Source organism: Hippocampus zosterae, chromosome 17 (assembly GCF_025434085.1).
Source record: "Hippocampus zosterae strain Florida chromosome 17, ASM2543408v3, whole genome shotgun sequence".
In the NCBI taxonomy this organism is placed as follows: Eukaryota; Metazoa; Chordata; class Actinopteri; order Syngnathiformes; family Syngnathidae; genus Hippocampus; species Hippocampus zosterae.
In genome coordinates this window covers 16,060,688-16,086,346 of record NC_067467.1, presented here as the reverse complement: position 1 = coordinate 16,086,346, position 25,659 = coordinate 16,060,688, and the positions used below count along the sequence as shown (strand labels likewise).

The window sequence follows — 25,659 nt, the reverse complement described above, 5'->3', positions numbered from 1 at the left end:
GACAGTTTTGGTAGCATGGAGAAGGACACCCGGGCGTTCGTTGCTACTTGTGCCCGCAGAAAGGCATCCCATCAGGCCGCAGCTGGATTACTCTACCCCTTGCCTAACCCCAACAGACCCTGGTCCCACATCGCACTAGACTTTGTCACTGGCTTGCCTCCATTCCAAATTAAGACCACTATTATGAGTGTTGAAGACCGCTTTTCCAAAGCGGCTCATTTTGCTTCCCTCACTAAACTCCCCTCGGCTTTGGAAACGGCCAAACATTTAGTCCACCAGGTATTTAGGCCACATGGCCACCCCCTCAACATCATCTCAGACCAGCGTCCCCAGTTCATATTATGGGTGTGGAGGACTTTTGGAAAATCTATTGGATCGGGGGCCAGTCTGTCTTCTGGGTATCACCCTCAGTCCAATGGTCAGACGGAGAGGGCTAACCAAGTGTTTGAGAATGAACTTCCTCCGCTGCATGGCTGAGAAGGAGCCCTCTACAAGGAGTCCCATTTGGCATGGGTAGAATATGCTGACAACAGCCTTCCTCGCTCAGCTACTGTGTGTGTGTGTGTGTGTGTGTGTGTGTGTGTGTGTGTGTGTGTGTGTGTGTGTGTGTGTGTGTGTGAAATTGCAATGAAGGAACGAAACAATATTCTCAGGAGCACAATATTTTTTTTACTACTTATTCAAATGGCCAGCTATTGAAAGTTTGTACATTTTACAAATAAAAACTAATTAACATTGACTGTTGAATAGTTTCAAGTGCAACTGCATTAACAGAATTAAAATTAACATTTTATCAGAGTGATCGCTAAAATGGAACAAAGAAAATGCGGATGTAGTGGCCTGAAAGGGGTTGGGGGGGAGCAGGGGGTTGCAACATGGAAAGAATGGAGAGGGGAGGAGCACCTATGGGACGGACCAAACTCAGACATCTGGAAACTTTTGAAACTAGAGTTAAGTTTCCCAGATGGAAAAATACATGAAGTCAAAAGGTTGAGAATCAGGAAAGAAGACAACCAAAATGGGGGAAGAGAAGCACAGCGGAGAACAGTGAAGAAGGCTTCTTGAAATGTTGAAACGATTCTCCTCCTGAAGAGGACCTGGAAAGGAAGAGGAAAACAAAGGGATTTGCAAGTTTGGGAATACAAAACGGACCATAACAGCAACAACAGGCAGGACGGAAACACATCCTCAAGGTAAACTCAGATGTACTGCACAGATTCTAAATCTGTTCAGCATTTTTTAATCGCATATCATGAAAATAGCATGAACACCATTTTTTTTTCACTGACACTGAAAAAGTTGTGCACCATAATTATGTTCACCATAACTATGGTCACATAATTTACACAAATGTCAAGTGTTTCAACTGTGTCTTTTATACATTCAACAGCACCCCTGAAATGAATTCATCACAATAAAGTTTTAAAATGAAACGTCATAAGGGAAGCAGTGGCTCTGGAACCGTAGGCGTTTAAATTAGTACAAAATACCTATCAAAAAAAAGAAGTATTATTTCATTTTAATAAATGATTAAGTAAGTTTGAGTTCTGGAAAAGTCCCCCCTCCCAAAAAATAGCTTGAAATGTTATATCTTTCTTTACTACTGTTAATTATTTTTGTATTTCCCAGCCTTTTTGTTACATGCAATCAATAACGCCTACATGTTCAACAACATCTTTGAATAAAAGGTTTCTGATTTGCAATGCATTAAAGTTTGTTGTGTGGACATTTGTGCCCATTCCTTCTTAGCTATAAAGCAGAATTGAGATAAATGTGGTGGCCGAGGCATGGAACCAGGCACAACCAAATTAGCCATTATTGTGTATTTAAAAGGATAGAAAATATAAAGACAGTTACTAAAACAAACACATCACGTATTGCCTGATCATGTTCTATTTCAAATCAAATGTGTGTGCCGCTTATATATATATATATATATATAGCCTGGAGTTCCTCAAGGCTCTGGATGTTGTGGGGCTGTCCTGATTGACACGCCTCTGCAACATCGCGTGGTCAACAGGGAGAGTGCCTCTGGATTGGCAGACCGGGGTGGTAGTCCCTCTTTTTAAAAAGGGGGACCGGAGGGTGTGTTCCAACTACAGAGGGATCACACTCCTCAGCCTCCCTGGTAAGGTCTATTCAGGGGTGCTGGAGAGGAGGATCCGTCAGGAAGTCGAGCCTCAGATTGAGGAGGAGCAGTGTGGTTTTCGTCCCGGCCGTGGAACAGTGGACCAGCTCTACACCCTTAGCAGGGTCCTTGAGGGTATGTGGGAATTCGCCCAACCAGTCTACATGTGTTTTGTGGACTTGGAGAAGGCGTTTGACCGTGTCCCTCGGGGAGTTCTGTGGGGGGTGCTTCGTGGGTATGGGGTACAGAACCCCCTGATACGGGCTGTTCGGTCACTATACCACCGATGTCAGAGTTTGGTTCGCATTGCCGGCAGTAAGTCGGAATCGTTTCCAGTGGGGTTAGGACTCCGCCAAGGCTGTCCTTTGTCGCCGATTCTGTTCATAACCTTTATGGACAGAATTTCTAGGCGCAGCCGAAGCGTTGAGGGGGTCCGTTTTGGGGGCCTCAGTATTACATCCCTGCTTTTTGCAGATGATGTGGTGCTGTTGGCTCCTTCAAACGGGGCTCTCCAACTCTCACTGGAGCGTTTCGCAGCCGAGTGTGAAGCGGTTGGGATGAAGATCAGCACCTCCAAATCTGAAACCATGGTCCTTAGTCGGAAAAGGGTGGAGTGCCCCCTCCGGGTCGGGGGGGGGGAGATCTTGCCCCAAGTGGAGGAGTTTAAGTATCTTGGGGTCTTGTTCACGAGTGAGGGCAGGAGGGAGCGAGAGATCGACAGGCGGATCGGTGCAGCGTCTGCTGTGATGCGGACGTTGTATCGGTCTGTCGTGGTGAAGAAGGAGCTGAGCCAAAGGGCGAAGCTCTCAATTTATCGGTCGATCTACATCCCAACCCTCACCTATGGTCACGAGCTATGGGTCGTGACCGAAAGAACGAGATCCCGGATACAAGCGGCTGAAATGAGTTTTCTCCGCAGGGTGTCCGGGCTCTCCCTTAGAGATAAGGTGAGAAGCTCAGTCATCCGGGAGGGGATCAGAGTCGAGCCGCTTCTCCTCCACATCGAGAGAAGCCAGATGAGGTGGCTTGGGCATCTGATTCGGATGCCTCCTGAGCGCCTCTCCGGTGAGGTGTTCCGGTCATGTCCCACCGGGAGGAGACCCTGAGGAAGACCCAGGACACGCTGGAGAGACTATGTCACCCAGCTTGCCTGGGAACGACTCGGGATCCCCCGGGGAGAGCTGGAAGAAGTAGCTAGGGAGAGGGAAGTCTGGGCTTCCCTGCTAAAGCTGTTGCCCCCGCGACCCGGCCCCGGATAAGCGGTAGATAATGGATGGATATATATATATATATATATATATATATATATATGGCATATGGCTGGCATGGCATTCACTTTATTGTCTCTCATCATTGTATGAGGTAGGCATTAGCGTGAAGGATCTTGCCCTATATATCTATCTATATATATATATATATTGCGCGTCGTCCCGCACGCGGTCTGTCCTTCCGTCTGTCCCTTTTCAAAACGTACCTACTTCACCCCGCCGCTGCGCGCCGCCAATGCGCCGCTCAGGCAGTGGCTCACTACGATCGCGCGGGCATCTTAGCGAAAAAATGTTGTCTACCCACAAGCATTGCAATGAAATTGTTAGTTATTTAGTAGAGCTAAACATCTCTTTATTTTCGCGATAAGCAATGAAGATGAACAAAAAGTTGAACCAAGCAACAACACTTTTGTGGGCCGAAGGCCCACCTTACCAGCCTTCCGCAGGAACTAGCTGATGAGCCATCCAGAGGGCGGCGAACCACCACCTTACCAGCCTTCCGCAGGAACTAGCTGATGAGCCGCCCGGAGGGCGGCGAACCAGCTAGTATATATATATAAGTGAATGACATGCCAGCTCAGACGTTGCCCGGCCAAACAAGGTCTGCGTCAGGTGCTGGGGAACCAGAGCACCTTGATGAAAAATGGGCGATAACATGGCTCTGTTGGAATGCTACTACTCAAGCAACCCTAGTCATAGGGGTTACATGCAGAGAATGTGGGATAAATGGTTACTTCGAAACCCACAGTCACGGTTGACCACGAAACAACTAGTAGCTCATTGTTTTTCAGTGTAGTCAGTGACTTTCCTCCCACATTCCAAAAACATGCATGGCAGTCTGAGTGAACGCTCAAAATTGTCCCTGGGTGTGAGTGTGCGTGCAGATGGTTGATTGTTTCTGTGTGCCCTGCGATTGGCTGGCAACTGGTTCAGGGTGTCCCCCACCTACTGCCTGAAGCCAGCACGCCCCACGACCCTTGTGAGGAAAAAGCGGATCGTAAAAAGGATGGATTATGGAACGATTTTTTCATAAAGAATCTTGCATATATTTGAAACCTACAATAAACTGATTCAACAAACACATTTCAAAATACAAATTGGGATGTGATTGTGATACCTTATGAACAAAGCAGCGTATTGCTGTTGAAACAAACAGAGCACAAATTATGTCATGTTGTTACTATGCACCAGTAATTGTTAGCTGATGGGCACTCCTCTGTGTCACAGGTTTGGTGCGGCCACGGGAAATGCCCGCAGTAGTATAATTAGGTCTATTGAGGAGGGAAGGGAGCTTCCTTCCTGTCAGCAATTTGACTTCCTGTATGAGGTCAGTCATCAGACTGAAGACCTTTCAGGTTCACATTCACAAACAAACGGATGCATGGACAAAAGCTGTGCACATCTTCATCCTGGCACGAGGTTGTTGCTCTGTGGTGGGGCTGTACAAACCATCTCGTGAAGATAAGGAAATGTCTCACTATGTAACCATGTCAAGGAAACACAATTAGAGACTTTCTCGCTATTTTTAGCGATTTTTCAGACCCCTCTAGCGACTCTTAAAAAAGCGATGGGCGACAAATCGAGCAACTTATTCTGGTATTATTGAAGACTCTGATGTGAAACCATGTATCGTTCTTATTGTTCTTGACATTCAGCGGGTGTTTCCGTCAGCCTCTCCCCTTTTCCAGGGCACTCACAGGTGGCCTAGTCCTCTCGTTCCACGAAAGGGGGGTGTGAGGAACAAATTCACAAAAATAATGAAACTGAATTGGTACCTCGTATTCGTGACCAGGGCGGCCCGGTACTCCAGTGGTTAGCACGTCGGCTTCGCAGTGCAGAGGTACCAGGTTCGATTCCCGCTCCGGCCTCCCTGTGTGGAGTTTGCATGTTCTCCCCGGGCTTGAGTGGGTTTTCTCCGGGTGCTCCGGTTTCCTCCCACATTCCAAAAAGATGCTTGGCAGGCTGATTGGACACTCTAAATTGTCCTTAGGTGTGAGTGTGGGTGTGGATGGTTGTTCGTCTCTGTGTGCCCTGCGATTGGCTGGCAACTGATTCCGGGTGTCCCCCGTCTACTGCCCGAAGACGGCTGGGATAGGGTCCAGCACCCTCCGCGACGCTAGTGAGGATCAAGCGGTTCGGAAAATGAATGGATGGATATTCATAACCATTATTTTCTCAACTGCCATTGAGATGTGTTCTATTTTCCGTTACATTGTCAATGCAAATTGTACAGAAAGAATATAATTTAGTATGTTCATGGTTCATTGGAACTAAAAAAATGGAAAAAAAAAACAAAAAACAAAAGGAACTAAAAAACAAATTTAAATTAATGCAAACTAAAAAAGAGAACTAAATACAAACAAAAAAAAACCTTTAGGAAACAAAACATAAAATAACTCTACTTGAGTGCCTCTATTGTAGGGGTGCCCAAACTTTTTTGACCTAAGATCTACTTTTCGATCAACCAGCCTCCCGAGATTGACGCGTTACCACGCATGCGCGCATATGCACACACTTAACACACGCATGCCATGATGAGCAACAGCCATTACGGCCCATAAGATGAATGAAACAGAAAAATAAAGTAGACACAAGGGATTTTGAGTTTGTAAAAAGGTAATCACTGCCCACCTTCATCGAGACCTGACTCGGAGACACTTTTGCAATGTGTTAACTCTCGTAGCTCACGTTTTAAAATGCTTCACTTGGCCCTCCAGATTGCCATTCTTTGCGAGTGCCATCGGTGAACAGTACACAAAATGAACTTTGACTGATATAATAATAAAAATAATATTAACAATGAAATAAAATAAAAGCTACATTGCAACAGCTCTGATCGCAAGCTGCAATTGCAGACTATTTAACGCATGGGTGTCAAACTCAGGTCCTGGAAGGCCACTGTCCTGCATGTTTTCCAAGTCTCCCTGTTGAAGCACACCAGATTCAAATGAACAGGTTGAATGTCAGGCTTCCGCAGAGCTTGCTGACGATCTGATCATTTGAATGAGGTGTGCTGCAACAGGGAGACTTGGAAAACATGCAGGACAGCGGCCCTCCAGGACCTGAGTTTGACACCTATGATAATTTTATTCTATTGTATTTTAATTTTATTGTATTGTATTTTCTTTTACAATATCATTAAATTTCAAAGCTACACTTTACAATGTTTCAGAAAAGTTACTCATTTTCACACGCACACACACACGCACACGCACACACACACATATATATAAAATCAATCATACCACAGCATGCAAAAGGTGTAAAAGACACTGTCCTTCCCTTCACTTGACTGACCCTCAAGAGCATTTAGAGCAATTTCAGTTCATCTGAGTTGAAAAATCTTTCCCGCGAGTAAAATAGGTGGTATTGGAGATGATAAGATTTTGGTTCTTCTGTTGACTCTTATTTTCTTTCTGCAGGATGTCAGCATCTCGCAAATGTTTGTGCTGCATCAAATATGTGATGTTTGTTTTTAACCTCATCTTCTGGGTGAGTTTGAGGAGATCTGAATCCCTGATAGTACTATTTCAACGGAATCTACTTAGATTGCACAGTTGATGCTACTGTATCTTTGAAACAGCTGGGAGGATGTGGATTGTTTGGTGTTGGAGTCTGGCTGTCCTTCACCCAGTCCGAGTTTTCATCTCTTCCTCTATCCTTCCCGTCACTCTCGGCAGCCAACTTGCTGCTGGTCGCTGGCGGAATCACCATGGTAACGGGCTTTCTCGGCTGTCTCGGGGCTCTTAAGGAGCAACGCTGGCTGTTGTTCGTGGTAGGACCACATATGCAGTTTCAGCACTGTCCCACTCCCTCATGGTCATGCTGACAATGTCAGTATGCTGATGCGATTTATTATAATGAAATGGGTTTCTAACTGAACGCCTCTCCTTTATTGCAGTTCTTTGTGATCCTGTTGATCCTTGTCCTGACAGAAGTTGCTCTCATACTGGTCATACATATCTTTCGAGATCAGGTGAGCTCACTTTCACACACACTTTTTTCAGTTTTTACTGACACTGTCCAGTAGACTGAGGGACTGGCTGTTTGCATTGGCAGTCAGTAGGAAATGGAGTGAGGAAAAAGTGTTCTTAAAAAAGTAAGGAGTTGAACATTGAAACAGTTATTTACACAAATGACGAGCAACTTCTGTAATGATAATTGTTTGGTTAGATTTAGTGATCGATTCATTCAAATATAATTATGTTTTAAATGTGTTTACATACCGATATATAAAAAAAATCATCGTCTCACCCCCCATCGGGTGGTGTCCGTCCCTCATTCAGCTCGGGTCCTCTACCAGAGGCCAGGAAGCTTGAGGGTTCTTCGCAGTATCCTTCCTGTTCCCAGCACTGCACATTTCTGGACTGAGATGTCCGATGTTGTTCCCGGGGTCTGTTGCAACCACTCATTAAGTTTGGGGGTTACTGCCCCGAATGCTCCGACCACCACAGGCACGACTGTCACCTTTACCTTTCAGGCTCTCTCCAGCTCCTCTCTGAGCCCCTGGTATTTCTCGAGTTTCTCGTGTTCCTTCTTTCTGATGTTTCCATCATTTGGGACCGCTACATCCACTACAACGGCTTTCCTCTGCCCTTTATCTATGATCACGATATCTGGTTGGTTCGCCATTACCATCTTGTCAGTCTGGATCTGGAAGTCCCACAGGATCTTCGCTCTGTCATTCTCCAACATACCGGTGTGAGTGTGTGTGTGTGTGTGTGTGTGTGTGTATATATATATATATATATATATATATATATATATATATATATATATATATATATATATATATATATAGGGCGGCCCGGTAGTCCAGTGGTTAGCACGTCGGCTTCACAGTGCAGAGGTACCGGGTTCGATTCCAGCTCCGGCCTCCCTGTGTGGAGTTTGCATGTTCTCCCCGGGCCTGCGTGGGTTTTCTCCGGGTGCTCCGGTTTCCTCCCACATTCCAAAAATATGCATGGCAGGCTGATTGAACACTCTAAATTGTCCCGAGGTGTGAGTGTGAGTGCGAATGGTTGTTCGTCTCTGTGTGCCCTGCGATTGGCTGGCAACCGATTCAGGGTGTCCCCCGCCTACTGCCCGGAGACAGCTGGGATAGGCTCCAGCACCCCCCGCGACCCTAATGAGGATCAAGCGGTTAGGAATATGAATGAATGAATGAATGAATATATATATATATATATATATATATATATATATATATATATATATATATATATATATATATATATATAAAATCCTCATCTCACCCCCTCGGGTGGTGTCCGTCCCTCATTCAGCTCGGGTCCTCTACCAGAGGCCAGGAAGCTTGAGGGTTCTGCGCAGTATCCTTGCTGTTCCCAGCACTGCACATTTCTGGACTGAGATGTCCGATGTTGTTCCAGGGATCTGTTGCAACCATTCATCTAGTTTGGGGGTCACTGCCCCGAGTGCTCCGACCACCACAGGCACGACTGTCACCTTTACCTTCCAGGCTCTCTCCAGCTCCTCTCTGAGCCCTTGGTATTTCTCGAGTTTCTCATGTTCCTTCTTCCTGATGTTTCCATCACTTGGGACCGCTACATCCACTACAACGGCTTTCCTCTGCCCTTTATCTATGATCATGATATCTGGTTGGTTCGCCATTACCATCTTGTCAGTCTGGATCTGGAAGTCCCACAGGATCTTCGCTCTGTCATTCTCCACCACCTTCGGAGGTGTTTCCCATTTTGACCTTGGGGTTTCCAGTCCGTACTCCGCACAGATGTTTCGGTAGACTATGCCAGCCACCTGGTTATGGCGTTCCATGTAGGCTTTCCCTGCCAGCATCTTACACCCTGCAGTTATGTGTTGGATCGTCTCAGGTGCCTCTTTGCACAACCTACACCTTGGGTCTTGTCTGGTGTGGTATATTTGGGCCTCGATGGCTCTGGTGCTCAAGGCCTGCTCCTGAGCAGCCAGGATGAGTGCCTCTGTGCTGTCCTTCAGGCCAGCCCTCTCTAACCACTGATAGGACTTCTTGATTTGATATATATATATATAGCGGCTGGATAGCTCAGTTTGTAAAGGCAGCTCGAAAAGATGTGAGCCAATTGACGTAGGCCCAGAGAGGTGTGATGAAAAGGCCGATATCCGAAAGGTACATCCAGATGACCATACCTGAAGCACTCGAAACTCCCAAACAAAGGCTCCAAGCCTTGTCCAGCCGCCTAAAGCGGTACACGAAAGAGAATGAGCCCAGACGAATAAACAGGCTGTTCGCAACACAACCTGCAAAAGTGTACGCTCAGTGGCAGGGTCCTAACAACAGAGCTGACCCACCAAGACTGCAAACTAAAAGGTACTGGAAAGGCATATGGGAGAAGGAGGTTGCACATAACAGCAGTGCACAATAGCTGGTGACCCTGAGAGAGGAGCACAGAAACCTCCCTGAACAGAACCGAGTTACCATTACAGTGGCAGACATACAGGAAAGAGTCTCAGATATGAAGAACTGGACAGCACCAGGACCGGACATGGTCCACACCTACTGGCTAAAGAAACTCACAGCACTCCATGAGCGCCTAGCAGCACAAATGAACCAGCTGCTGAGGGATGGGACTCACCCAGGATGGCTAACCGAAGGGCGAACGATCCTGATCATGAAGGATCCCTCAAAGGGTGCAGTCCCATTCAACTATCGGCCAATAACCTGTCTCTCCACAACATGGAGTGTGGTAGAGGCCTCTGGTAGAGGACCCGAGCTGAATAAGGGACGGCCACCATCCGAGGGGTGAGACGAGGAATATTATATATATATAATACCAAGGGCTCAGAGAGGAGCTGGAGAGAGCCTGGAAGGTAAAGGTGACCGTCGTGCCTGTAGTGGTCGGAGCACTCGGGGCAGTGATCCCCAAACTAGATGAGTGGTTGCAACTGATCCCGGGAACAACATCGGACATCTCAGTCCAGAAATGTGCTGTGCTGGGAACAGCAAGGATACTGCGCAGAACCCTCAAGCTTCCTGGCCTCTGGTAGAGGACCCGAGCTGAATGAGGGACAGACACCACCCGAGGGGTGAGACGAGGATTTGTTTTTTTATATCTATATATGTATATCGAAAAAAAGGCGTCCCGGTGGTCCAGTGGTTAGCACATCGACTTCACAGTGCAGAGGTATATATGTTCAGAGGTTCAATTGCAGCTCCCTGTGTGGAGTTTGCATGTTCTCCCTGGTTCTGTGTGGATTTTCTCTGGGTACTCCGGTTTCCTCCCACATTCCAAAAACGTGCATGGCAGGCTGATTGAACACTTTAAATTGTCCCTAAGTGTGAACGTGAGCGTGGATGGTTGCTCGTCTCTGTGTGCCCTGCAATTGGCTGGCAACCGATTCAGGGTGTCCCCCGCCTACTGCCCGAAGACAGCTGGGATAGGCTCCAGCAGCCCCCGCAACCCTAGTGAGGATCAAGTGGTTCGGAAAATGGATGGATATATCTGTGCTACACTATCCATTGTTGTTTATTTTCAAACACACATGCACAATTTTATTCACGGCAGGTTTTTATCCAAGGTTTCTCAGCATTAAAGAATAAATAAATAAATTCCCAATATTGAGGGAGATGTTGGGTGTGGGGGCCTTACACCAATCACCGCCCCTTCCCATTTTCCATGTATTGAATGTTGAATGTCATATTTTCCCCCCAAAAAAAGGTAAGAAAAGTTTTTGTTTTTTGCATTGTTAGAGAATGGGCAATACCAAAATCAATGAAAAACATCATGAGTGATCCTTCACCGAAACAACAATTAGTAACTATCTTTTTCATTATGTTGTTCAGCCAGTATTTTGCACCTGAAGCCCGCAAGTTCGAGACTTACGTCAGTAGTTTATTTGAAGCAGTGTTCTCCTTTCCTAAATTGGAAAGGAATCCCCTTTTCATCTCTCCTTGACCTGATGATGTAATCCAAAAAATCATGAAGGACAAGTGGCATAAACGTTAGGAGATTGGACTTTCAGAAGAGGCCCCTAGACAAGACACAAGTAGCTCAATGAGCTGACTGGGAAAAAAAACCCAAAAGACCAGGATGACAAGCACAAGTGGACACAATACGTAATGAGGCAGACTTTGGACAAAGAACACAAAAATCAAAATATGATTTTTTTTTAACTAAAATCGTATCAAAACCAAAATCAACCGAAATCAGATCATGACAATGAGCTCCAAAATCCTGATATTGTAAAGCCTCTGAGATGCATTTGTTGTCTCACTTGACAACTTGGAGGACATTTCTTTGCTTTTTTTTCCTTGAATAGATACTTAGACAGAAAGGTTTATGTTGTTGTTTTTGTTTGCATTTTTGATTGCAAAATACAGCAAACCCATTAAATATTTGTGTAACACAAATATTGCTTGATCTCTTCTCGATTGTCAAACAGCCTCATACAAATGTATTCTCTAATGTACATTCTTGTCCCCATTGCTCATATTTTACAATCACAAAATGCAAGTCACATAAACAATATTTTAAAAAAACGTGAAATGTGTGTTTTGTTTCATCACTTCCTTTTAATAATTGGATTTTTAGTCCAGAAATCATGGAGTTCAAGGAATCCTAACTTCATTTTCAGCAAAGAGAATAAGGTCGAAGTAACATCTCATGACTAATTGACATTTTTGGTGGACAAAGTAAGAATAATTTAACCCTTTCAAGGACAGCGGTTACTACAGTGGACAGCTTATCATGTTATCAGGTTTCAGGGTGCATGAAAGGGTTAATCAACATTTATTTGGAAAGGTTGATCAGATCCAAGGAGAGTTGTCCCTCTGTACAGTTATTTATAGCAGTTCACATGGCTGATTTTAGTGCGGCTGACTTGAGATTGTTTTGGCTCTAACTGTTGACTGCGTATAATTAACTTGAGACCGGGTTCTTTTTACAGTGACCCTGGAGGGAATTATCCTGTGTAGATATTGTAGGCATACAATATCTTTTCTCACCCACCGTTTTGTGGTTTGTTTATGAACCACAGTAAAAAAAAAAAAAAAAAAAAGATAAATGAATGAATGAATAAATACATTTGATCCCTTTCCCTCTGCTTTTTTCAGCTGGATTCCAAAGCACAAGGTGAATTAAAGGAGGGGATGAAAAGTTATGAATCAGAAGTTGGGTTGAAAAAATCTTGGGATAATGTCCAAAAAATGGTAAGTATAGAAAACAAGCAAACCAAAAAAAAAAAAAAAAAAAAACGCTACCGTTCTATTAACATTACAGAAGAAGCAGGAGTGTGTCCCAATTGTGCCTAAATTAAATAAATAAATGGTTATGGTTAGGTCATGGTTAAATAAATCATCATTAATTTATTTCTGTATTTTTTTTTAACTTTCTCTCTCTCTCTCTCTCTCTCTGTCTCTCTCTATAAAAAAAAAAATCCTCGTCTCACCCCTTGGGTGGTGTCCGTCCCTCATTCAGCTCGGGTCCCCTACCAGAGGCCAGGTAGCTTGAGGGTTCTGCGCAGTATCCTTGCTGTTCCCAGCACTGCGCATTTCTGGACTGAGATGTCCGATGTGGTTCCCGGGATCTGTTGCAACCACTCATCTAGTTTGGGGGTCACTGCCTCGAGTGCTACGACCACCACAGGCACGACTGTCACTTTTACCTTCCAGGCTCCTTTATCTATGATCACGATATCTGGCTGGTTCGCCATTATCCTCTTGTCAGTCTGGATCTTCAAGTCCCACAGGATCTTTGCTCTGTCATTCTCCACCACCTTCGGAGGTGTTTCCCATTTTGACCTTGGGGTTTCCAATCCATACTCCCCACAGATTTTTCGGTAGACGATGCCAGCCACCTGGTTATGGCGTTCCATGTAGGCTTTCCTTGCCAGCATCTTACACCCTGCAGTTATTTGTTGGATCGTCTCAGGTGCCTCTTTCCACAACCTACACCTTGGGTCTTATCTGGTGTGGTATATCTGGGCCTCAATGGCTCTGGTACTCAGGGCCTGCTCCTGAGCAGCCAGGATGAGTGCCTCTGTGCTGTCCTTCAGGCTAGCCCTCTCTAGCCACTGATAGGACTTCTTAAGATCAGCCACTTCAGTTATGGTCCGGTGGTACATCCCGTGTAGGAGTTGTCCTCCCATGATGGTCCCTCTTCCAGCGCCTCATCCTCTGTTCCCGATTGTCTGAGACATTCCCTGAGTACGTCATCCGTTGGAGCTTTCTCCTTGATGTATTCATTGAGCTTGGATGTTTCATCCTGGACAGTGGCTCTCACACTCACGAGCCTGTCTTGGTGATTACTTGCCTTAGAGGGTTCAGTCCTATACAGAACAGCAGTGGGGAGAGTGCATCACCTTGGTATATGCCACATTTCATGGACACTTGGGTAAGTGGCTTGCCATTGGCTTCAAGTGTGGTTTTTCACATCCTCATCGAGTTCGCAACAAAGGCTCTTAGGGTCCTGTTTACCTTTAACTCCAAGCATTCAGTGATCCATGTATTTGGCATCGAATCATAGGCTTTCTTGTAATCAATCCAGGCTGTGCACAGGTTGGTATGTCGGGACCTGCAGTCTTGGATGGGACTGGGATGTTGGATGGGACTGCATGCTTTGAGGGATCCTTCATGATCAGGATCGTTTGCCCTTCGGTTAGCCATCCAGGGTGAGTCCCATCGCTCAGCAGCTGGTTCATTTGTGCTGCTAGGCGCTCATGGAGTGCTGTGAGTGTCTTTAGCCAGTAGGTGTGGACCATGTCTGGGCCTGGTGTCCAGTTCTTCATATCTGAGACTCTTTCCTGTATGTCTGCCACTGTTATGGAAACTGGGTTCTGTTCAGGGAGGTTGCTGTGCTCCTCTCTCAGGGTCACCAGCCATTGTGCAACCTCCTTCTCCCATATGCCTTTCCAGTACCTTTCAGTTTCCAGTCTTGGTGGGTCGGCTCTGTTGGTAGGACCCTGCCACTGAGCGTACACTTTCGCAGTTTGTGTTGCGAACAGCCTGTTTGTTCGTCTGGCCTCATTCTCTTTCGTGTACCGCTTTAGGCGACTGGACAAGGCTTGGAGCCTTTGTTTGGCAGTTTCGAGTGCTTCAGGTATGGTCATCTGGATGTACCTCTCGGGTATCGGCCTTTTCATCACACCTCTCTGGGCCTCCGTCAATTGACTCACATCTTTCCGGGCCGCCTTGATCTTAGCCTCCAACCGTCTTTTCCATGGTGGGTAACGTATCTCATGGCTTCCATGGTTGCTCTTATAGCCCAGAGTCTCCAGGATCACTGATGCTGAAGCGTATATCAGCTCATTGGTTTCTGTGATCGTTACGGTAGGGATCGCCCTCAGTGCTGCATTCACACTTTCTATGAGACTTTCAGATGGTACTTCACATAGCCGTTGTAATCGGTTTCTAGGTTGCCCAGCTTTCATTCTCGCCATGATCTTAGCTTTCAGGTCAGTTGCTGCCTCGCTCAGCATTTCATTCATTGTGGCTGGCCACCCAATCTCATCATCTGCATTCATTGGGGCTTGCCTCCCAATCTCTTGTATGACCTCCTCCTCTGATCTGGCATCCTGGGGCACTTCGGCATGGAACCTGCGTTGTACCTCATCAATCTCAAGTTGTGACAGCAGTTGCCGTTTGTGGATGTTGGAACACTGAGCTACTAGTTGTTTCGTGGTCAACCGTGACTGTGGGTTTCGAAGTAACCATTTAGCCCACATTCTCTGCATGTAACCCCTCTGACAAGGGTTGCTTGAGTAGTAGCATTCCAACAGAGCCATGTTATCGCCTCTCGCCCATCTCCGCTTTGTTCCAGTAGCCCATTTTTCATCAAGGTGCTCTGGTTCCCCAGCACCTGACGCAGACCTTGTTTGGCCGGGCGACGTCTGAGCCGGCATGTCATTCGTTTTATGGTCTCTCATCATTGTATGAGGTAGGCATTAGCGTGAAGGATCTTGCCCAAGGACCCACACTGGATGGTGTTATGTGCTCATTTTTGCCCCAAGCAGGATTCGAACCACCGTCTCCCGTATGCCTTACCAACTGAGCTATCCAGCCGCTATATATATATATATATATATATATATAATGTTATCGCATCTCGCCCATCTCCGCTCGTTGTGCAAAGAGGCACCTGAGACGATCCAACACATAACTGCAGGGTGTAAGATGCTGGCAGGGAAAGCCTACATGGAACGCCATAACCAGGTGGCTGGCATAGTCTACCGAAACATCTGTGCGGAGTATGGACTGGAAACCCCAAGGTCAAAATGGGAAACACCTCCGAAGGTGGTGGAGAATGACAGAGCGAAGATCCTGTGGGACTTCCAGATCCAGACTGACAAGATGGTAATGGCGAACCAACCAGATATCGTGATCATAGATAAAGGGCAGAGGAAAGCCGTTGTAGTGGATGTAGCAGTCCCAAGTGATGGAAACATCAGGAAGAAGGAACATGAGAAACTCGAGAAATACCAAGGGCTCAGAGAGGAGCTGGAGAGAGCCTGGAAGGTAAAGGTGACAGTCGTGCCTGTGGTGGTCGGAGCACTCGGGGCAGTGACCCCCAAACTAGATGAGTGGTTGCAACAGATCCCGGGAACAACATCGGACATCTCAGTCCAGAAATGTGCAGTGCTGGGAACAGCAAGGATACTGCGCAGAACCCTCAAGCTTCCTGGCCTCTGGTAGAGGACCCGAGCTGAATGAGGGACGGACACCACCCGAAGGGTGAGATGAGGATTTTTTTTATATTTCAACATGTAGACTGTAGTTCATTCATTCATCTTCAGAACCGCTTCATCCTCGGACTGTAATTATTATTTGTAATTATTTTAATACATATATTTAGTTATTATTTGTTTGTTTGTTTGTTTGTTTATTTCAATATACTGTACCTGTACAGGCAATTATTTTGCTCTTGAATTATTTCACTGTTTATTTAATTTTGGAACTATTGTTCCCATATACCGGTAAGTCATAAAATCATGTTCTCTCATTCTGTCACATCAAACTCAGTTGTTGTACTCGTCGTCTGAGTCCAGCTGTTGCTCTTTGAAGCGAAAATCAACCCCAAACATTTCTTGACAAAAATATGTTCTTTGAAGTCCCACTGGTGTAAACACAGCACTGTGATTCACGTTGTGTTTGTGGAATATATGAGTTGCGCAGTAGAATCCACCTGTTTTTGTCCATCTTGGTTGGGGGGGGGGGGCATTTTTGCCATTCTCTGTCAACTGAAAATGACATCTAAGGGTTCAGGTGACGATCAATCATGGCTCAGCTTCAGAAAACAGGTGAACCACGATTGGTCATTATTGGAGCCCTGAGCAACTGTGAGGTCATTTTTCAGTCAATTACAGTGGCAAAATGGCTGCCCCTTGAGATGGATAAAAACTAGTGGATTTTGCTGCTGAACTCATATTCTATGAGTGCAATAACAACCAGAATGCAGTTTTTAGACTCGTGAAAGTGCAAAGAACATATTGTTTAGAAAATGTTGGAGTTGACTTTAAGTCCTGGCACAAAATCCATGGCTAATATCAAGAAATGTGTTGATACACTTCTGGCGAAGGTTACCCTCCATCAGATTACATCATCAGTCTGAATGAGAGTTTTATTTCCTTGTCACATTAAATAACCAAGACTGTTGATCAAGTTGCTGTACCCCAAAACCTGGTCAATTTCATCGGGACAAAAATTACAATGAAGTTACCTGCTTAAGTCCCTCACCAGTCCTCACTTAGTTTAACTCATGCGATGTAAGTTTATGTTGGCGTAGTATGACCAAATTCTTGTTCACAGCTATTTTCTTGACGGATTTCTGATGTCCCCAATACAGTGATCCTTCGCTTATCGCAGTTAATGGGGACCAGAACCCCCCGTGAAAGAGGAAAATCCGTGAATAGGTACCCCTCCCTGTACAGGCAGATGTACACGTGTATGAGTACCGGTATATATATTTATACGGCTGAATTTAATGGTATACATGCATGTAGAAGTAAATGTTAACATCCTTTATGCTATATACTAATATAAGATAAGATTTCATTTCATTTGTCCCACACTGAGGAAATTTACATGTATATGTATCTGTATATATATGTATATGTGTATACTGTATATATGTATATGTATAACATGTATAAGATGTTTGTTTGGTTAGGTTAGTGTAAAATAACAAAATACAGTCAACATAAACATGAAATATACATGTTGTATGTATCGCTGTTGTTTTGCTAACTTTTGTTGCCTCTCACAGACCTTTTGCGGCATTTTCGCTTTTTAAAAAAAATAAATATTTGTGAAAAATTCGTGCTGCACTGATTCCGCAGTAAGTGAATCACAAAGTAGCGATGGATCACTGTATACCTTTGAAAAGTAGATAGAAGTGATACTTCAAAGTACATAATGCTAGTTGAGCTACGATTAAATCATATTTCAATATAAAATTTACCATTGAGATCACTTATATTAATAGACCCATAACTGCACCCATCATAAAACTGTACTGGCCAAAAGTGAAATAAAGTTTTCACATTCACTTCAATCATTCTATCATTTATCACTCAAAAGCAATTACGGTACACTCTCTTTACAAAAAGATGTGCCTTTATTTTAAAATAAGCCTAGTCTTTTGCTGCACTGGTTGGCTTGGTATCAGGTCATGTATGATGACGATTCTAGCGCCATATTTTTCAACATTTGTTTCCAAGTTGTCAAACTTTTGAACCTTTTAAACCACAAGGTACCACTCGATACACATGAGTCATGTTTTTGAGCGTTATTCTACTCCTCTCCCAGTTCAAATGTTGCGGCGTGACGAATAAAACCGACTGGTATGAAGTACTCAATGGAACCCTGCCTTCGTCCTGCTGCTCCGTCGGGATTGACCAATGCACTGATGGATGGAGTGAGGTTAGTTTCATGCTTGCTCATTTACACGGCAGTGGAGCCTAACAAGTTTAGTATAGTGTCAATAAAATGCATTGTGCTGGTTGAACAGAATACGCTATGCCTTCAACTTGCCGTCAATCAGCCGTTAGACCGCATAAAAGATCATTCCAAATGACCCTTTGAGTTGGTATTTTCCAAATAGTTTATAGTCGTGGTCTTCTTTAGCACAACAAAATGTTCATTCTGTAACTAAAACACAGAACAATCCAGTCAAACCTATAAAGTTGAACACAATCCATTCCAAGAAGGTGGTCAACATCTGTTTTGTTCAAATCTCACTTCTATCAAAGGGATTAATGGAATTCATCCATTCTATAGCCATGCCTGAGGCTTCAAATTGTACGTCTGTTTAGTTCTGCTGTAATGTCTCACTGTTGTGCAAGACATTTTTACTTTCCTACTTGGGATTATTAACACAGATCAATAGAACTTTCAAAATCTATAAAACTGCTGTATGCTGTGAGTTGGCGTGTTCTTGCTACAATCACATTATGGAACACATTTTTTTGTTGAGTTCGGTCTGACAGCTGTTTTTAACAAATTTGTGGAATGTGGAAATCCACAATTTATCTCAGTATTTCTCTGTCATGTAAAGATTTTGATCTCTAAGTTTTCTTCAAAAATAAAAAATGAATATGTATGGATGCAAATAAAACCCTAAGAGCATAAAACGAAATAGAAGTTACAACGAGATGCCAATGGTACGGAGCCCCAAAGAACCTCAGGTGACACGGAAGAAAAAAAATTACGTTCCTTTGTAAAGATTGCGAGATAACGCAAACTTTATTCTTTTTTTTTTTTGCAAGGAGTCATCTTCTGGGTAACTGAAAACAACAAATATGCAGCGTTTTCACCCATTGGCCAGTTTAATGGATTTTTACTTTGAAATTGGCTTGAAATACAAAGACATAAAATCTGTTCATGAGTTTAAATACGGTTTCCAAGTCCTCCTCCATGATAATCTTTCCCTGAAGTCTTGTTGTCCTTCAATAATCCGTGCATGAGTGTCTATGTTAGCCAAACTGACCTGGACGTACACAAACGCGCATTTTTAAAAGAGCGTCTGCATTATCTTGCAATCTTTGCGAGGGAACGCAAAGTTTTTTTTCCCTTCCATGTCACTTTAGGGGCTCTGTACATGGTTAAGAGAAGAGGAGACTAATCCTCCTAATTCCTACTATGTTACTTTTCTGTAAGCACATACAGTATTGACAGCACTGACCTATTGGAAGCTGCACACACCTCTCATTGCACTCAACTCAATTGTAACTGCACAAACAAGTTGTCACTAGGATGTACAGTGTCTAATCGTGATAAGATAGCAAGTCTTACTACAGCTAATTTGTGGAATGTTGCTTTTCTGGTATGATGTGGAGAGAAAAACGACATGCTCGGGAAAAAAAAACATTGAAATGTTAGAATCAGCATGCGGATTTGGAGCTGGGAGTTGCGGCTTGGAGTTTGAAGCGGATTACGTGGGACAGGAGAAGTGAACTAATCTCTTTTCGTCAATGGATGCTACAGCTTTGTGTTTGCTTTCAAAACTTAGCTTGTAGCAGATGTGTGCACATTTTCAGCATGACGTCTATGATCCACTGGAGAAAGGACACTTTGATCCTCTCCTCTTTCATCTAGAACTGCTTCAGACAACAAAGTGTATGCAGAAAATTGGTGAAGATTGAACGACTGTCTGTGTCCTATGTGTTGTCTTGTGTTATTTCTGTTATTTTGACTTCAAAATGGCGCCGCGAGAGTGGCTGCCTTTCCAGCAGCTCTTATATTTTGTTGTTCTACTTCTTACTTTCATAACTTTGCTGCTGTGAATTGTGAATTTCTCCATTGTGAGACTAATAAAGGTTTTCTTCTTCTTCTTCTTTTATCAGATTTAATCAGCATAAAATTGCAACGGAACAGACACCCATCTCCCCAACCCCCCTCCCCCTTTCACCCGTGTTATCAAATTATACTTAACTCTAGTTGCACATTTAAATGCGCTAGCTCAAAATGACTGTAAAACCGATGCACCAGGAAACAACAAAAGAAACACAACAAGGAGCAAGCCCTTTTTAAAACTTGCAAAATGGAATGTCAGGACAATGACAACCGGTCTGACGTCAGACCTAATGGACATCAGCGATGCCCGCAAGACAGCAGTGATCAACAACGAGTTGCTGAGACTCAGCATTGACATTGCTGCGCTGCATGAAACCCGCCTCGCTGAAACTGGATCTCTCTGGGAGAAAGACTACACCTTCTACTGGTGCGGGAAAGCTGCCGATGAGACCAAAGAGCTCGGCGTTGGTTTCGCTGTCAAGAACTCCCTGCTGAGCATGACAGAGCTGGTGGAGAAGGGACTGAGAGGATTCTCACCTTGCGACTTCACACTAGTAGTCGGCACTGTCACCCTGTTCAGCATCTACGCCCCTACTCTATACTCCACGCAGGAGGCGAAAAACACGTTTTATGAACAGCTGTTGGCAGCCATCCAGAAAGTTCCAACCACCGACCAACTTGTTCTTCTTGGGGACTTCAACGTCCGCATTGGATCCGACCACACATCATGGGCCAGTTGCCTCGGCCCTTGGGGACATGAAAAATAACAGACAACGTCTCCTGGAACTGTGCACACTTCAAGACCTGTGTGTCACCAACAGCTTCTTCCAGAGCAAACCGCAGCATAAGATGTCGTGGCGCCACCCCCGCTCACAGCGCTGGCACCAACTGGACCTCATTTTGACCCGCCGCAAGCAGCTAAGCAGCATTCTCACCACACGCTCCTACCACAGCGCTGACTGCGACACAGACCACTCTTTGGTCTGCTGCAAGATCCGACTCCAGCCCAAGAAGCTGCCCAAGCCACCAAGCAAGCCCCGCATTGACACAGCCAAGGCAAACCATGTGGACATGGTGGAGGCACTCCCCCGGCACCTGAAAGACGCCCTGGAGAAGAAACCACCAGAAGGAAACGCGGAACAGAGGTGGGACCTCCTCCGCAACACCATCCATGACATTGCCTATTCCATCTTTGGCAAGAGAACAAGGAAAAGCCAGGACTGGTTTGAGGCAAACATGATGGAAGCGAAGCACACAGCACTGCACTTGCATCACCAGCATCCCTCCCAATCCACAGTGCGGACTCTCCGAGCTACCAGAAGTCAAGTCCAGGCTACAGCGAGGCACTGGGCCAACAAGTACTGGATGGGTCTCTGTGATGGCATCCAACGAGCTGCAGACAACAGCAACATCAGAGGCGTCTATGACGGGATCAAGAAAGCCATAGGTCCTCCACACAGCAAGACAGCCCCCCTCAAGACAAAGACAGGCGAGACTATCACAGACAAGAGCAAGCAGATGGAGCGGTGGGTAGAGCACTCCTCAGACCTCTACAGCAAAGAAACCACCATCTCCGATGCCACCCTAGAGTCTGTTTAGCAACTGCCCGTCATGGAGGAGCTAGACGAGTTACCAAGCCTTGTGGAGCTCAGCAAAGCCATCGACAGCCTGCCCATCGGGAAAGCTCCTGGCCTTGACGGTATCCCAGCAGAGGTGATCAAGACCGGCAAAGAACCTCTGCTGCACCACTTACACAACCTACACGGCCAGTGCTGGGAAGACGGTGAGATACCTCAAGAAGACATGCGTGACTGTAACATCATCACCCTCTACAAGAACAAAGGTGACCGCAACAGTGACTGCAACAACTACAGAGGCATCTCCTTACTGAGCATCATGGGGAAACTCTTTGCCCGAGTGGTCCTGAACAGACTCCAGAAGCTCGCTGACAGGGTGTACCCCGAATCACAGTGTGGCTTCAGGTCGGAACGATCCACCATTGTCATGATTTTCTCGCTCTGCCAGCTCCAGGAGAAATGCAGAGAGCAGAACCAGTCATTGTATGTTGCCTTCATTGACCTGACCAAGGCCTTTGACCTTGTGAGCCGCGACGGCCTCTTCAAAGTCCTTGACAGGATTGGTTGCCCAGGGAGGCTGCTGAGCATCATTCGTTCCTTCCACTCCGGAATGAAGGGTGTCGTCCAGTTTGACGGCGTAACATCTTCCTCTTTCAAAGTGAAAAGCGGTGTTAAGCAGGGATGTGTACTTGCTCCGACCCTCTTCAGCATCTACTTCGTTGTCATGCTCAAGCACGCTTTCGGGAACTCTGAAAGCTCAAGAAAGCTCAGTCTCAGGAAGACCAACATCTTGAGTCAGGACACAGAGAGCCAACCCACCATCTCCATTAACAACTACCAGCTGGATGTGGTCAAGGAGTTTACTTACCTTGGCTCCACAATGACGGACTCTCTTGACTTGGACCCTGAACTGAACAGAAGGATCGGCCGAGCCACCACAACTCTTGCCCGGCTCACCAAACGCGTGTGGGAGAACAGCAAGTTGACGACCAACACCAGGATGGCAGTCTTCAGGGCCTTTGTTCTGAGCACCCTACTGTATGGCAGCGAGTCCTGGACCCTGTATGCACGCCAAGAAAAGAGGCTCAACAGCTTTCACATGCAAAACCTCAGGCAAATCCTTGGTATCAAGTTGTCCGACTTCATCACCAACAAAGACGTCTTAGAACGTGCCAACATCCCCAGCATGTACGCCCTCCTCCGTCAGCATTGCCTTCGGTGGCTCGGCCACGTCCGCAGGATGGAGGATGGTAGGATCCCCAAAGATCTGCTCTATGGAGAACTCGCAGTTGGAAAGAGAACACAGGGCCGCCCACAGCTTCGTTTCAAAGATGTTTGCAAGAGGGACTTGAAGGCTGTTGAGTTACTGTAGATGTGAAGGGATGGGAGTGACTGGCCCAGAACCGCCCAAACTGGAAACAAGAACTGGCACGTGGTCTGTGCCAAGGGGAGGAGAAGATGAGAGCATCGGCAGAAGAGAGTCAAGAGAAAGAACAGCCAGGACAAACAAGCGCCCCCCCTCCAACTGTGTGTTCAGGTGCATCCACTGCAAAAGGGACTGTCACTCCTGGATCGGCCTCTTTAGCCATATCAGATGGTGCTCCCAGTCAGGCACAAACAGATGATCACACTGTGATTGAAATGCCAATGATGACATGGAGCAATTTAACATATACAATAAACAGTAAAACAAATCGGTAACAAAGACGGTAGATAAGATAAGATAAGATATCCTTTATTCGTCCCACAATGGGGAAATTTACAGCCTCCAGCAGCAAGAATGTATGTAGAAAGAAGAAAGGAGAAAGAGAAAAAAAAACAACAACCATCTTTCAATTAAATACAATATGAACACAAATGGATAAATCGCAGTACAGTAGAAAGCACAGAACAGTAAAACCAAGATCGACCAGCAACAGAAAAGGCTCGATCCCCTCTGAGCCTCAGTTTAGTTCTTGGTACTTCTAGCAAAGACTGGTCCACAGACCTGAGGCGCCGGGCAGGTCTGTAGGGGCGGATGAGCTCAGAGAGGTAAGGTGGCACGAGATTATTCAGAGATTTGAAAACAAAGAGGAGGATCTTGAAAATAACTCTAAAATGAATGGGGAGCCAGTGAAGGGATGCCAGAGTAGGAGTTATGTGCTCCCTCTTACGAGTACCAGTGAAGAGGCGAGCAGGGGCATTCTGGACCAGCTGAAGGCGCTTAATGGAGGACTGGCTGACTCCAAAATAAAGGGAATTGCAGTGATTGAGCCGGGATGTGACAAAGGCATGGATTACTGTCTCAAAGTGTTCATGAGAGAGGAGACGTTTTGCTTTGGCCAGCTGTCTAAGGTGAAAGAAGCTGGATTTAACAACGGCACCAATTTGCCGGTCAAGTTTGAAATCACAGTGCAGTTTAAGGCCCAAGTTTGAGACTATTGACTTAAGATAAGGAGACAGGGGGCCCAAGTCTACAGGACATGGAGCAAATATCATAAACTGTATGCAACAATGAACAATACCTTAAATAATTTGGTGTACAAATGGACCAGTGGACACGTTATTAACATGACGGTCAAGAAACTTGAGGAGGTCACACCAATTGCAGTTCAAACAACACTTAAGTGGCAAAGATAAAAGCAAAAAAATTACAGGAAATTATTTTATTGTAAATTTACATACACTAGATGTGATGTTTGTTCTGACATTTTACTTTGTAGTCATAAAGGCATGAAATACAAAATTAGAACACAATGCAGTACTGCATAAGGAAATATTTTAAGTTCACATTACAACTCTTTTTTTTAATGATTCCAGACACATTCCGCAGTTCCAGAAGCACAACGTGTTCTGTTTAAAAATACATGTTTTTAACATCTTGAGTTAAACGACGTTCTCTTCTTGTCCCATACCTGTGTCTTTTTTGCAGCCTTGTTACCAAAAGGCCAGGCAGTGGCTTCTGGATAACATTCCATCGGTTCTGGTGTTTGGCGTGTGTATTGGCGTCGTGCAGGTAGTTCTTGACAAACATATTTTTCCACAGCAGAGAATTTTAAAGTACAAGTCAAGTCCAACATTTTCTTTGCAATATGTTCCATGTGTCTAAACAGGTTGACGTCACAGCTCACCTGTTTTTGGGTTTGGTCACGTGATGTTCACAATGCAAGCCCGAGGGCACTTTGACGTCAATTCAAGTCGACATCAAAGGGTGGTAGAATGTCAAAGCACCCTGAGATGGATGAAAAGTTTATTACTTGGAACTATTCTGAAAAGTAATTATGTTAGCATGTTATTATGACCGGGTTTATTCGCGAATCGGTTTAGAGTGTGTGGCTGATAGTTATGACTTACTTTGTTTTCGCTCATTTGTTTACATTTAATTTTATCCTTCTTGGATATTTTAATGCCTTAAAGTAAAAGATTATGATTTTGAAAGAAAGCCTTGATCACGTTTTTTTCACCATACCAAACTCTCTTCTCCCATCAGATCTTGGCCCTGGTGTTCTCCATGCTGATGTACTGCCAAATCATGTGTGCTGAGAAGTATTTGGACTGAGTGTGGGATTGCTGATAATGGTGGGGCACCATTCAAAATGCCAAATTACGGTTCCACTGCCAAACTGACACACGCGGCAGTAGTAGTAACATTGTGCCCTGTTATTGGAAAATGACTTGGGGGGGGGGCAAGTCATTTCATTTTCCACAAAAGCAAACTCACAAGAATGAAGTCAGTTATCCACATTTTTAAATGCCAGTTTGTTTTACCACTAGGACTGTAATGAAAACTTGGTGTGCTTTTTTTTCAAGTTTTATGTTGCGGCATTGTTGTATAAAGGAACAAATATATCCAAATTTTGGGTTCTTTTTAAATTAGTTTTTTTTTTTGTGTTTCCTTTTTAGCGGAAAAATCATTTATTCAGATTTTGAATAAGGCTAGAACAATAAATTGTGGAAAAAAGTAAA

General features: G+C 45.0%; 1 protein-coding gene across 1 annotated transcript; it reads left to right on the top strand.

Annotated features, from left to right (window-relative positions):
* The first annotated feature begins 902 nt into the window (after positions 1-902).
* On the top strand, positions 903-25,659 carry tspan4b (tetraspanin 4b). The gene is made up of 8 exons (XM_052049795.1): positions 903-1,193; positions 6,819-6,888; positions 6,980-7,171; positions 7,298-7,372; positions 12,464-12,559; positions 18,152-18,265; positions 24,626-24,709; positions 25,184-25,659. Exons 2-8 carry the CDS (start codon positions 6,820-6,822, stop codon positions 25,250-25,252), a joined length of 699 nt encoding a protein of 232 aa, XP_051905755.1. The 5' UTR covers positions 903-1,193; position 6,819; the 3' UTR covers positions 25,253-25,659.